Source organism: Erithacus rubecula (genome assembly GCF_903797595.1).
Source record: "Erithacus rubecula genome assembly, chromosome: 18".
NCBI classification, from domain to species: domain Eukaryota; kingdom Metazoa; phylum Chordata; class Aves; order Passeriformes; family Muscicapidae; genus Erithacus; species Erithacus rubecula.
Genome location: NC_136670.1, coordinates 14,032,629 through 14,047,091, shown reverse-complemented (window position 1 = coordinate 14,047,091; position 14,463 = coordinate 14,032,629). Strand labels below are relative to the sequence as shown.

Genomic DNA, 14,463 nt, shown 5'->3' with positions numbered 1-14,463 from the left:
TGCTCTGCTCTGTCCCTGCTCTGCCCCTCTGCTTCCCCAGGCTGCAGCTCTGGAGGGTGGGTGAGCAGCCCTGGCCTGATGCAGCTCTGATCTCACTGTCCTGCTAAGAGCTACTGCCAGGGAAATAACAGATGGGACACAAGTGCATCAAGAAACATCAGAAATGTCAGCCAGGCTCTTTCTAGGGTATGACCCTTGGTCCAGAGACCTTCTGATAAACACTACAGTGTTTGAGCCATCACCACTAAACTAACAGCATCTCCCCAAAGCCAGTATCATTCCAGAGACAGCTGCTCCAGACCTGGAGTGCGTGGACTGGACAGCTTGCAAGAAATCCTGGAAAAGAAGACAATTTCCAGGAAGAAAATTCCTCTGTAATGCTTTACCGTGGGTCTGAGGCCAGAGCTGCAAAGTTGAGGTTTCTACAGTACAAAGAAAGAGCAGAGTGTAATTCATGACAGGGATGAGAAGTGAGGATGAGATTCTTCCCTCTACCTTTTCACCACACTGGTCTCCTCCTGCTCCCCTCCCTGTGTCTGGATTGTTTCACACATGAATGTAGAGGAACATGAATGCTATTGCACCAGAATTTTTTTCTCAAAAATGTTATGCTCTCACAAAGTAAATTGGGACTTTTGCTGCCTCCTCCCTTAGCTGAATAGTTCTGAAAAAAATAAATAAATTATGAAATCACTAGGAGGAAGGTGCTTTTCACAGAAGTGCTGCTTTTCTGATGAAAGTTGGTCTGTTGGGAGACAAGCTGAGGAAGGGCTGCTGCCAGTGCCTGGGTCCCTTTACCAGGAATGTCTGCACATCCCTGCTAAAACACCTCTGAGGAGCTTTTCCAGGACAATTATCAGCAGCCTCTGCACATCTGGCAAGGCCAAGCCAGGCACTCGCAGGGACAGAGCTCTGTGTGCCCAGACCTCTCTCAATCCTGTGGTGTGAGCCTCCTTCTGCACCTGTTCCCATTTCAAAACCCCCACTTCTGGCCACGCATTTGTTGTGACAAGTGCAGAAATAATTGAAAAGAGAGCAGAGTTAGCTCCAAACCTGCTCGCCGAACGCTGGGGTTTTGGGTGAGTGGTTAGTCCCGCCAACAAGGTTCCCATGAGAAGCTGAGAACGGACCTTGGCTCCATGAGAGTGGATGCTGGGATTTGAGGTGAGCTGGAGGAAGTTGAAAGAGATCCAGGTAGAGCAGGGAGGTGAGGGGGAGAAGGGAAGGAGGGGACAAGCTGGGCATCCAACCTGAATTACCACCCCAGTGACGTGGCCGGGGTGACTGCGGGATTACTCAGCGCTGGCCGGCAGAGCAGGTGTGGGCCACGCCAGCCTGATAGAATCTGCTTCACATGACACTTGCAGACACTTTATTTTGTTAGGGAAGATTAACCGCAGGCAGGAATACAGCTTTCTGCTGCAGAGATTTGAAGAGGGCGAGCTTGGATCTCCAAAAACACCTCGAAAATCTCTTCAGGAGTTTTACTGAGCAGCCTGAACAGTTGACCTGAGCCGAGGAGCAGAGAGCTGCAGCCCTGCTGGGCAGTGGCAGGGCAGAGCAGCTGTGCCTGCAGCAGGTCAGCAGCCAGGAGAGCTCCTGCCCTGGGGCCCGGGGACGGTTCAGGGTAGGAAACACGAGGCTGATTTTGAAGAGTTCGGTTGGAAGGGCCAGTTAGGGCAGCCACTGGATGTAACTGCCAGATCAGAATGCAGGATAAAGGCACAGGATGAGGGAGTAAACAGCCAGAAGAACAAGCCCTGGCTCACTGTAACTTGCCAGTATTTGCACCCAATACAGATGTTTGTATTTATGAAGGTATGGGCTCCGACTACAATCTCCAGACCCAGCTCTCTGGCCAGGCCCAGCTCCAATTTAATCTTTAGTGCGTTCACCAAAGATTAACTTGGTAGATAAAGATGGAACTAGAAATATTTGAAGCCTGAAAACCTGTTAGGGAGCTTTTGTTATGGAAACAAACAAAAAAATCCTATTAAAATGTGAAAAGAAAAATAAAAATTTAAAAAAAGAAAGAAAACGTCCAATGATCCACTGACTGATTCTTGAATTCTTCCTCTTTTCAGTGTTCTGAGGTTTGAACATTAAGAACAGTTGACTGTTTGAATCATATAATGCAATACCTGTTCCTCTGGCTTAACGTTACAATATTTCCCACACCGCAGGATTGCTTCACATTATTCTAAGAGGCAGTGTCATTTTCCCTGCAGTGCTAGGTCTTCTTTACTGAGGGAGGACACTCCTACTTCCTTTAATTATATGTTTTGTTTTAAATTAATGTCCTTTATTCTGGGCATGAATCATCAGCTTGTAGACAGGTAAATGTGGGAGTAAGAGAGTGAAAATATAAGTTTGATTCCCAAGGTGGGTGTCTTTAATTAAAACGGACATCAGGATCCAGTCTTCCTTCCCAAACTTATCCCACAAACCTAAAAACTTTTGGATTCCACGTTCTGATGCACGAATCTCCGTCTCCTCTGACCCCATTCTGTCTCCTTTGGCTCCAGCGCTGATTCCCTATCCCGTGTGTGCCCTGACAGTTGCACCATATCACGCTAAGCAAATAAGCCAGGACAAACTTTAGGGCCCCCACGGGTGCTGGAAGCGCTGGGGAGGCGGCGTGGCTTGGCTGGACTCTGGTGCAGGAGGGAGCTGGGGCAGTGCCCTGCTCCAAGCCCGCATGGCCCGGCCCGGACTGGCCACGGGAAAGTGGCTCCAGGCACGTCCCTGGGACACTGCTGCTGCCAGTGGGATTCACCAAGGCAAGCCGGGCACGGAGAGTAACGGGATCCGCCTTTGGTTCGCCAAAAGAACTTGGAAAAAATCTCTCCTGCCTCGATTTCCCTTGGGGGGAAACGGGACCCGGGGCGCTGTGCCCGGCCGCGGGCACTGACCCGCTGTCCGCTGCCCAAGCAGAGCCCGGGCGGGCACGGGGCAGCGGCAGCAGCAGCAACAGCGGCAGAACAGCGGCTCCGGGCACACGAGGGTCCTGGCACTGATCGATCCCCGCTGCCAGCCCTGGCACTGATCGATCCCCGCTGCCAGCCCTGGCACTGATCGATCCCCTCTGCCATCCCTGGCACTGATCGATCCCCGCTGCCAGCCCTGGTACTGATCGATCCCCTTTGCCAGCCCTGGCACTAATCGATCCCCTCTGCCAGCCCTGGCACTGATCGATCCCCTTTGCCAGCCCCGGCACTGATCGATCCCCTCTGCAAGCCCCGGCACTGATCGATCCCCTTTGCCAGCCCCGGCACTGATCGATCCCCGCTGCCAGCCCCGGCACTAATCGATCCCCGCTGCCAGCCCTGGCGCTGATCGATCCCCTTTGCCAGCCCTGGCACTGATCGATCCCCTTTGCCAGCCCTGGCACTGATCGATCCCCGCTGCCAGCCCCGGCCCCCCGCACCTGCGGGCCCGCAGCCGGCCCCTCCCTCGGCCCTGCCCGGTTTGTTGTGGGCGGCCCGGCGGGCACAGAGCGCACCCGCCCCGGGAGCCTCCTCCGGGGCCGGGACCGGCACCGCCGAGCGTGCGGAGTGGCAGGCGGCCAGGCGGTGACGCGCCTGTTGCTATGGGATCCACCGCCCCTATAAATAACTGAGGAAAGGAACTTTCCTAAGTCAGAGACTTTAGGACACGGGACGCAGAACCAGATGGTCCGGAGGAGACGCGCCAGCCCCCGCCGCAGCTGCCGGAGCGGTGAAGCCCCGGCGCGCCGCAGGGACTGAGCCAGCCCGGCTGGGCAGCGCCGCGGGGCCGCGCCCGGGCCAGAGGCTGCGGCAGGGTCCGGAGCCCCCCACCCCGACGGCGGCAGCTTGACCCTGTGCCGGGGGGGGCCCCCTGCGCCGTTTCCTCCTCCCCGCATCCCCCTTTGCTTTCATGCAACGCCTGGTGGCCTGGGACGCAGCATGCCTCCCCATCCAGCCGCCCGCCTTTAAATCCATGGAAGTGGCTAATTTCTATTACGAGGCGGACTGTCTGGCTGCTCTCAACAAGCTGCACCCGCGGGCGGCCGGGGGCCGCTCCATGACCGAGCTCACCGTCGGGGACCACGAGCGAGCCATCGACTTCAGCCCGTACCTGGAGCCTTTGGCGTCGCAGCCGCCGCCTCCCGCGGCAGCAGCAGGGGGCAACTTTGAGCCTCCGTGCAGCAGCGGCGCCGGCCAAGATTTCCTTTCCGATCTCTTCGCCGAGGACTATAAAGGCAGCGGCGGCAGCAAGAAGCCCGACTACACCTACATCAGCCTCGCCCGGCACAGCCACCCGTGCGCCAGCCAGAGCCACAAGCCGGGGGGGCTGCCGGGCTGCTTCCCGCCGCAGATCGTGGAAACCAAAGTGGAGCCGGTCTTCGAGACCCTGGACTCTTGCAAAGGGCCCCGTAAGGAAGAAGGGGGCGCGGGGCCGGGACCGGGGGGCATGTCCTCGCCCTACGGCAGCACCGTGCGCTCCTACCTGGGTTACCAGTCGGTGCCGAGCGGCAGCAGCGGGAACCTGTCCACCTCGTCCTCCTCCAGCCCCCCCGGCACCCCCAACCCCTCCGAGTCCTCCAAGTCCGCCGCCGCCGGCGGGGGCTACTCCGCCGCCCCGGCGGGCAAGAACAAGCCCAAGAAGTGCGTGGACAAGCACAGCGACGAGTACAAGCTCCGCCGGGAGAGGAACAACATCGCGGTGCGCAAGAGCCGCGACAAAGCCAAAATGCGCAACCTGGAGACGCAGCACAAAGTCTTGGAACTGACGGCCGAGAACGAGCGGCTGCAGAAGAAGGTGGAGCAGCTCTCCCGGGAGCTGAGCACCCTCAGGAACTTGTTCAAACAGCTGCCCGAGCCGCTGCTCGCCTCCTCGCCGCGCTGCTGACCCCCGGCCGGGCGAGCGGAGCCGCCGGCTGCGGGCCCCGCTCCGCTCCTGGGGCCGGGGCGAGGGGGCGAGAGCCCGCGGCGGGCGGGCGGGTTTGGTTTGAATTTGTCTTGTCGTTGTTGTTGTTGGATTTTTTTTTTTTAATTTTTTTTTTTTTTTTTTTTTTTTTGTCTTTACCGACATGTTGGCGGATTCTCCGCCGCCGCGAGGGGTCGGAGCGGGGCCGGGGCTGAGCGGAGGGGGCACGGAGGGACCCCGGCCCCGGCCCGGGCGGGCTCTGCTGGGCGCTGGGTTATTTAAAAGAGCGAGAGGAGAGCAAGGGCAAAGTGATGCAATCCTTTAAGCATGGCTGGGAATGCTGTGTACATGATGCAATCTCGTGTAACTGTCAGTCATGGATTGAGTAATCTGTTAAAGATGTTCCTACAGTTTTTTTATTATAAAGAATAATCTATTTCTATAAGAAAATACATATGTATATTTTGGGATCTATGCATTCTTGCTACATTTGAAGCATTAATGAACAATTTTAATAAACTTTATGACTAGGTTAAAAAAAAAGTAGCTTGTTTTATTTTGAAGGCATGTTTGAAGTTAGATTAAACACAGGGTTGAAATTCCAGCTGACTCTGGTTCAATGCTGTGATCAGGGATAGGGATTTTTGTCGGTCTTTTAGCTTTCTCTGAGAGAAAAGGAAAAAAAAAAACCCAATCCAATAACCAAAACCAAACCCCAAACCCTTAAGAGCAACTCAGCAAAGAGCAGAGCTGGAAACTTTAGCCAGTTTTTGTTGCCTCCTTTTATTTCCTCTAATCACCTGCTTTAGCTGCTGCTTGGGTGTTGTTTGGGGAGGAGGTGTTTGTGTTGGGTTTTTTTCTGCACTTCATGCTGTTTTGAACGTGTAGAGCAAGATGTGCTATCCAAACCATGACCAATCCTTGGCAAATAGCGCCGAGTCTGAAGTGGGAGGGAAGAAGAAAAAGCAAGGGAGGAAGCCTGAAATGAGGTTTTGTTTGTGTTTGGGTTTTTTTTGGTTTTTTTTTCTTTTTTCTTTTTTTTTCTTTACAGAGTTTCTATTCTCTATGATTCAGCATTTCTTATGTTTGTAGTTTACAGGAATAAACATGAGAAAGTAGCATTTCTGTTGGATTTCGGTCATTTCGGGCATTGCTCAGGAAGCTCCCATGAGACCCAAGCAGGTGAGAGGCTCATGAACCACCCCCTTCCCTTTGCTCCTGAGACATTTGCCTGAAAACCGCAGGCAGATTCTCTGGTGAGAGGGTTTGCTGGGGGTGTCAGACAAGGGGGGTGGCAGAGGAGGAGGAGGTTTGTAACCAGCCAGGGCTTTGTTTTGGGGAGATCCAAGCTCTGCTCCTGGCTGTGCTGTTCCTGCTGTGAGGTCTGTGAGGAGTGAACAGTCCCAGGCTGGTTACGTGGAGAGAGCTGGGCAAAAGATCAGCTCTTAGTCAGCATTTTCCACTTTCCTGCTAGGCCAAATTCAAGCATGAAGTTTTTAGATTCAGATTCCCAGTGCCTGGGGAGAGAAACTCCTCTACTGCCCGTGCTCTGACAGCTGAGCACAAAAGGGGGTTTCAGTGCAAAGGCTTTGAGTTTGTTCCTATAGGTTCCACACAAACAGCTGTGGGCTGCAGGACGAATCTCAAATGTGTTGCTTCTTTCTAGTGTCCCTTTAATTAAGCAAAACATGTTTTCCACTGAAGGAACTGCTTTGCTTTTTTTGACTCTGGAGATCAGAGCCTCCTGCAGGTCCATCAGCTGGAGCCCTCCCTGACATTCCCCGACTCCCCCTGCCCACCCCAGAGCTGTGCAGCAGTGAGCAGGGCAGCCTTAGCCCTGCACAGATCCCCCCAGCTGCTCTTCCATTTGCACCGTGCAGTTGGGTTGTTTTTACTGCCCCTAAAATAGATTTCTTGGGTGAGCTGGCTCCTGCAGCAGCGTGACTCAAGTTCTTGCAGGCAGGAGAGACGTTAGATCTTGTCTTGGCTGTCCCTCGTGACCATGATTGCTCCAGCCTCCCCTGCCTGTTTCTTCTACTATTTGTGTCATTACGAAACTTATCCACATCCTTAGATCCTATTTTCTTCTGCTGGAGGCCACACAGTGTCACCCCAGCGTCCCAGGCACAGCCCAGCGCTGCCCAAGCTGGGATTGCTGGAGATGTCCTCAGACACGGCTCCTTCTTTCCAAATAACAAAGTTTCCAACGAGAGTTGGGTTTGTGGGGGCTGGAAGGCAGGGTAGATTAAAAGATAAGATGTACTGAAGGTATTTATATCTGTTTAAATAATAGTCCAGTTTTGGAGATTGAGCCCTACCAGGCATGAAGGAGCTAATCCCCATCCTTAAACCCTGCCTGCCCCAGCCAGGGCAGCCTTGCTGCAATTTAAAGAACGATGTTTAAATTGCTGCTGTGCTCCAAGGTATCTCCTAATTAGGATGACAGATTTCTACTTCAGGAGGAACCTTGTCCAGCAATGATTTTTTTTTGTGCAGACAGGAAAATCAAGCCATAAATGCACCAATTTTAAGGTAGTCTCAGAAGGAGTCAGTGAAAGACTTGGAAAGAGAATCCCCCAATCCTTCATTATTAATCTTGTATTGCCCTCATAACTAACATTTAGGAGCTTTGTAGTGCCATTAAATGCATGGAGGCAATGAAATACTCTACCCTCTAAAACAGCCTATGAAAAAGCCTGGGTAATTAAAACATTTCCTAGAAAATAATAGTCTGGAAAAAACAGCTTGTAAATGAATCTGAGAAAATTCCGAGCACTAAAGCAGACAAAAGATTCCAAATACCTTTTCTAATTGCAGTGGGGGGGAACTGGAAAATCCCTGCCCAAACAGTGTCTCAGCTCCAAATATTGATTTAGTTTCCCATGACAAATAAGATTCTGCTGGCTGAGGGCAGGACTTGGAATGTCTCAGCTGGCCTGGGACAAGCTGCTCCTCCTGAAGCCACCCAGGAAAGCTCAGGGTGGGCAAACCATGCACAGAGCTCCAGAGCTGTGCTCACCCACAGAAATTCTGCAGCAGCATTGCATCTGGCCTTTTTATTTTTATCTTTCTTTGGAAATGATGTATTACGCTGGTTAATTTCTACAGGTTTTTCTTATTGTTGCTAAAATAACAGAGGTTTTTCCTCTGCAGAAGTCAGTCTGTAAATCCTTGGCACTGACATCCCCTTTCCAAAGCACAGGTTTATAAGGTGTTTGAATCCAGCAGTGCCTAGCTCTGCAAAATGAATCATGTGTAGCAGTTAAAAATACATTTAAAAATACAATTATAGTTTTGAAAGCAATTCTTCAGTTATCACTCTGTTACCTGTGTAACCCAGTGCAGCTCTGACACTGCAGTGTTGATTTTCCATTTTTCCCACTGCCTTCCACTGGTGACTCTTGGAAGATGCAGGAAAATTCATGCATCTTCCTGCACTAATTGTTGTTCCTCTGTCAAATAAAAATCACCCAGCTCGGGCACTGCAGCTCCCAGTGCTGGCAGGGCCCTCATCCCTAAATAATCTACATTTGATCTGCTGGAAATTGGAAACTCCACTGGAAACTAACTTGCCTTTTGTGTTCATTTCTCCACCTGCTCAATGGTTCAAACGTTTGGTTTTTAATAAAAGGCTTTTCTCCCCTCCTAAACGTGCTGGTGAATAGATGTGGGAAACTATAGGGCAGGAATTAAAAATGAGGATAAGTGTGTTAACACTTGCTTAAGATAATTGATTTGCATTTACAACAGGAACATCTTTAATTCCAAACTTTCCAACTCAAGATTTCACAAAGTAGTGCAAAATTTAGCCCTCATTTATTATAAATTCCACCACCCCCAAATATATTTACCATGGAAATGATTAATATAATAATAACAACAAATAATAAATTAAAAAAAAAATCTAGCTAATTAAAAATTAAGAAAGACTGTGACCTACATCTGGTTTTCATCTTGCCCTGTCCTGTGTGCCTTTGCCTTTGGGGGTCCTGTATCACACATCCCACAGTGATCAAAGCACCCTCCCAGAGTTCAGGGTATTCAATCAGAGGTTTAACTAGGTCTCCTAATTTTGTACAATTTGCAGAATAAATCCTCTCTGAACCGAGGCTAGAGAAGCACTGGCTCAGCTGGGCTCAGCTCAGACAGCTCTGGGAAGAGCAGAGCCTTGGCCAGGAGGCTGCAGGGCCCCAGCCTTGTTTGTTTGCTATAAATATAAATATAAATATAAATATAAATATAAATATAAATATAAATATAAATATAAATATAAATATAAATACCCTGCCTTTGCCAGTGTATTGCAACAGCAGATCATTGAGGCAGTGGGGAGCAGCTCACTGGTGGTGTCTGGAAATGGCAGAGGCAGGAATCACCACCTCAAACAGCCAAACAGCCAAACAACCAACAACCAAACAGCCAAACAGCCAATCAACCAAACAGCCAAACAGCAAAACAACCAAACAGCCAAACAGCCAAACAACCAAACAACCAAACTGCACAACTGCCAAACAGCCAAACAGCCAAACAGCCAATCAACCAAACAGCCAAACAACCAAACAGCCAAACAGCCAAATAACCAAACAGTCAAACAACCAACAACCAGACAACCAAACAGCCAAACAACCAAACAGCCAAACAGCCAAACAACTAAACAGCCAAACAACCAAACAAGCAAACAGCCAAACAGCCAAACAACCAACAACCAAACAGCCAAACAGACAAACAACCAAACAGCCAAACAGCCAAACAACCAACAACCAAACAACCAAACAACCAACAACCAAACAGCCAAACAGCCAAAACCCCCCGAGCTCACCCGCCCTGCTCCCGCCCCACAGGTGCTTTGGGGCAGATTTTCTGTAAGTGAACAGAGGAGCTTTGGTTTGAGAAATGGATGTGATGGTGACACGATGGGAAAATATTTCAGAGCAGCATGATGAAACAATTACTTGGCTGCAGCAATTCAGGAAGGGAAGCACAAGAACTGGAGAAAGTGCCTGGAGCTGCTGTGTGAGGCACACACAGAGTGCTGCTCCTCCCCCAGCCCCTGCCATCCCCACTCAGCTGGGGCTGGGGGTTTCTGAGCCATTCTGAGCCCAGGTGGCCTGGACAGTGACATCCAGCTCCTGCCTCTGCTGCTTTCTGCAGTGCAAAAGGCCAGAAACAAACTGAGAGTGTGACTTATGGAGGCACTTCAGCGTGTCTAACACTTCAATACGCAAGGAGCAGAATTTCTGGGGGATAACTTGGCACAGCGAGATGAGGAGAATTACAAAAAAAAAAAAAAAAAAAAAAAAAAAAGGAGTAATTATCAAGGAGTTTGGTTGCTGAGAGGAATGCAAGCTGAGCCCCAGCCAAGAACACTTCAGTTAAGCACACAAGCCAGCCTTGGTGCCAGCTCTGAAGAAACCCAACCTCTGCACAGGGCTGCTCTCCTGCTGCTGAGTTATTGATGACCACTCAGGGTGGCACAAAACATTGCTGGGCTTGAGGTTAAGAACAGTGCTGATTGCTGGGCTGAGCCCCCAGAGCTGAAGCAGTAGGAGGGATGGCAAAGTGTCTGAGTGCAGCTACAGTGCAGCTACAGTGTCCTCAACCCCTTTTAAAGCAATTTACAGAGCTGCAGAGTTAATGAGTGCTGAACACTGACAGAAATTAAGATGCAAGGGATAAATACAGAGCTTTGGAACAAAAGAGACAGTTTCTGGTCCTTCCTTCTGCCTTTCCCACCAGTTTTTAGTGTATCTTCATACTATCAGTTAGCCCCTAAACACAACCGAGGCTGGTGCAGGTATGTGGATCTGCAGCTCCAGGTGCAGTTGCCATAGCTGCAGGTGGATTTGCCTGTTCCATATTTAGATCCTGATCTTACACATGTGCTTCATTTTATACATGTAGCTGTAGTGATTTCAGTGGAACTATTATTACTGGCATGAGTAATGATAAATGCATAAATCTGTATTTACATGGGATGTATTTACATGGATCTGTATATACATGGATCTGAGATCACCTTGTCTCTGGGAAAATTTTTGTGCCTTGCTCAGTTTTGCAGCACATGCCCTGGCAAATTCTGAGCCCTTCATTTCATGTGCTTTTTGGTCTGAGGGAGCTGATTTCGCTGTGCAACAGGAGATGACAGTGGCTTCAGCATTTCTGCATTTCCCAGGGAAAAAAACCTCAACCACCAAAACATCTGACAAGGGGATAGATAGAGCCTTGCTGTAGCTGCTCCTGGGGCTGCACCCCACCCTCAGTGAGTGCTGAGCCCCAGCAGAGCTGCAGTGCCAGCCCTGGCAATCCTGGGTGCCCAGGGAGCTGGTGAGTGAGATGCTCTCCAGCAGAGGAATCCTGCTGCTCTTAGGGAGCCCATCCAGCTCTTGTGCTGGCCAGGCCTGGCAGCCAGGGCTGCAGAGCCCGTGTGATGGTGCCTGGCTGCTGATCAAAGGCTCTTGAGCAAGAACCCACTGCACATCAGCAGCAGCTGCTGCCAAGAGCCATGGACTTCTCTGGGCTGGAAGACAACTGATAAAGCAGATGCTGAGAAAAGCAGTGATGCCTGCATTGGGCAATCTCAGTGAGACTAATGGCTACTGGAAAATGGTATTTGGATTTTAGCTCTGCAGTTGCAGAAGCCTGATTTGCTAATGGCTCCCAGTTTGTGCCGTGCCTGGGATTGGTTTTTATTTTTGTGAAGCATTTTGTTTAGAGGAATAGATGGGAAATGTGATACCCCTTGTTAGCTTGGTAGCACAAACAGGGGCTGATTGTGCCTTCCCCAGAAGGAGGGGAGCTCTCCTGTGAGCTGGCTCGGGAGGGACAGGCACTCACAACAGGTGGGAATGAGGCACTCAGTCCTCTGGCCACCCAGAGCTGTCCTGGCTGTGGGGACAGAGCCCTGAGCAGGCAGGCACAGGGGAAAGGGGCTGGGAGGAGGCGACACCCACGAGCCAGGGTTCTGGGAAGGCTGTTGCAACCGTGGCACTGATGGGAACCGTTTCCAGCTGCCAGGATTTTCCCACTGACCCCAGGGAAGCGTGGAAGTTTCACTGTGGTGCTTCCTGCCAAGGCTCGCAGGCAGCGCTAGCAGAGGCTCAGGGCTGCAGCAGCAGGTGCTCCTCTGCAGGGGCTCCATCACCGGGGGACCCTGACTATTAATGAGCCCCAGCCCAGCTATTCACTGCAGGACGAGCCTTTTATTGCACAGGGCAGGGAACTCCCTGCTCAGCCCTCCAGGTGGTCCCTCCAGGGCAGGGTTGAGGCGCACTGGTGAGAAGGGGTGGGGTTGGGTGGGAGAGGCTTTCATTGCTGCCCTACCTGTTCTGGGCATAAATTGAAATGATCAGTCTCTAAATCCTGCCAATTAGGAATGCTTTACTGGCATGAGAGCCAGTTTACTATGACAGGTAAAACAAAAATGTTTTTCTCCCTCTCTCTTTTTTTTCCCTCTCCTTTTTTCTTTTAAGCCTTGCTTCAACACAGAGCAGGTGTGGGGAAAGAAACACATAAATCACATTTTCCTGGGCTCCAACAAAGTGCCACCTGCTTGGGAGAGCAAAGTGAGATGCTTTTAAAGGACTCTGAAACTGCTAATCAGGTAAAAGCTGTGCCTCAGCCAGCGCCTTGCTAGTCTCCTGATCCACAGATTCCTTTAATGAAGAGGCAAATGGACCTCTTGGGCTTGTGACTTGTTGGTTTCTGCAGACATTGCTCTGCTTTTCCACCCTGCTCTCTCTGACAGGGTAATCCTGGTTAGTGCAAGGCCAGAAGCACAGCTGTCCCTCACTCCAAACCCTTCCCAGACATAATTTGACCACACAGAGTCTGGCTCATTATATATGTAAAACAGGCAGATGCTATTAGAAAGTAATTTTTCCCCCACTGAGCAGCCTGTCCCTCATTAGGAAATCCTCTGCAGGGGCCATGTTTTTATCCTGCCCCACAATATCAAGGTTTATGAGATCACCCTCAGGACTGGAGAGCATCTTCCCTTTTCTGCCTTGGAACCCAGCCCTGAGCCCTCAGCCCCGTCCTGCCAGGACCTTTCCTGAGCCATTTGTGCTTCTGGTGCTGTGGGCACTGTCCAGTGACAGGAGCAGGGACAATGACAATAATGACAATAATCACAATGACAATCACCCCTCCCAGGCACAGCCCTCAGGCAGGATGGGGGAGCACTGAAGGGGGCTCTAAAAGCACCTTGAAGATGGAAATGGTCAAGAAATGAGCAGCTTCTGTGGTGCTGAGGATCCTGCAGGGCAGAAAATGAAGCAGCAGTGGACAGGGCTCTGCTGGAGCCCCCAGTGTGGCCCAGCACATCCCCCTGGCCATGGGGCAGCCCTGGTGGGATGAGCTCAGTGCCTTCCCTGGCTGAGTGATGAGGGAGGGGAATTTCCCTTCAGCAATGCTCACGGGGACTGGTGGCAAAAACCAGGTAAATATCTGCTCAATGCTAAAGTTAAAATCAAATTTTTTGCATATTATTACTTTTACTTGTCTATTTCTCGCTGTAGGAGTTTTATTATTCTAGATGAAATCCTAAAAATGTCTCCAGCAGCTCCATCAGAGTGTGCTCCATCCTGTGTGTGCCCAGACTGAGGACCTGACACATCTGGCACCCACACCTGGGGCCTGCCTGCCTGGGAGAAGCTGCCCAGGGAGGAGAATGCACATTTCCACGTGAAACAGAAATGGCAAAACAGTTCCTGGTGCACGAGCCAATTTCCAAGGCCAAATCCAGCTCTCTGCAAGTCCAGGGGAAAGGTCACGAGGAATCAGGAAGCAAATGACTGAATTACCAGCACTGCAAGAGAATAAACTCTCAGAGGGACGGATGGGGCCAGCGGGGTGCCACCCCAGCCACTGGCAGGGTCCCCCCATTGGCGTGCTCACTCCAAACCAAACCAGGGACACAAAAAACATCAATGGAATTTATTGCAAACCATCGGATAATAAATGCTGCCTCCAAAGAGCAGCAGGAGATTCCCTGCCCTGGCAGCCCTTGCTGTGTGCAAGGTGGGGGACAGGGCCCGGCTGCAGGGCTGGGCTGGCGCTCACCCGTGAGTCGCCGGCGCTGGAACTGAGCAGCGTGCATATGCAAATGGCTCATTAGCGCCATTAGCACGGTCCGGGCCCCGAGCTGCCGGGGCTGCACCGCCCGGGCCCGGCACCGCGGCCACGAACCGCCCCCGAAACGAGTCCTGCTCCCGGAGCTCCAGGAAGGAAAAGAAAGAGTCAGAGTTTGCCAAGCAGCTTCCTGAAAAGTGCTGGGGAATGGGACAGAGCCAGAGATGGTGGGGACAGACCCCGGAGATGATGGGGACAGACCCAGAGATGGTGGGGACAGACCCGGAGATGATGGGGACAGACCCAGAGATGATGGGGACAGACCCAGAGATGATGGGGACAGACCCGGAGATGATGGGGACAGACCCGGAGATGATGGGGACAGACCCAGAGATGATGGGGACAGATCCAGAGATGATGGGGACAGACCCTGGAGATGATGGGGACAGACCCCGGAGATGATGGGGACAGACCCAGAAATGGTGGGGGCAGACCCTGGAGATG

General features: G+C 51.4%; 1 protein-coding gene across 1 annotated transcript; it reads left to right on the top strand.

Annotated features, from left to right (window-relative positions):
- Positions 1-3,634: 3,634 nt before the first annotated feature.
- CEBPB (CCAAT enhancer binding protein beta) lies at positions 3,635-6,011 on the top strand. The gene has a single exon (XM_079321755.1). It carries the CDS (start codon positions 3,898-3,900, stop codon positions 4,870-4,872), a length of 975 nt encoding a protein of 324 aa, XP_079177881.1. The 5' UTR covers positions 3,635-3,897; the 3' UTR covers positions 4,873-6,011.
- The last annotated feature ends 8,452 nt before the right edge of the window (positions 6,012-14,463 follow it).

Bases quoted from the DNA above. Each gene is read 5' to 3' on its own strand.
- CEBPB (XM_079321755.1), top strand. From the start codon at position 3,898: ATGCAACGCCTGGTGGCCTGGGACGCAGCATGCCTCCCCATCCAGCCG.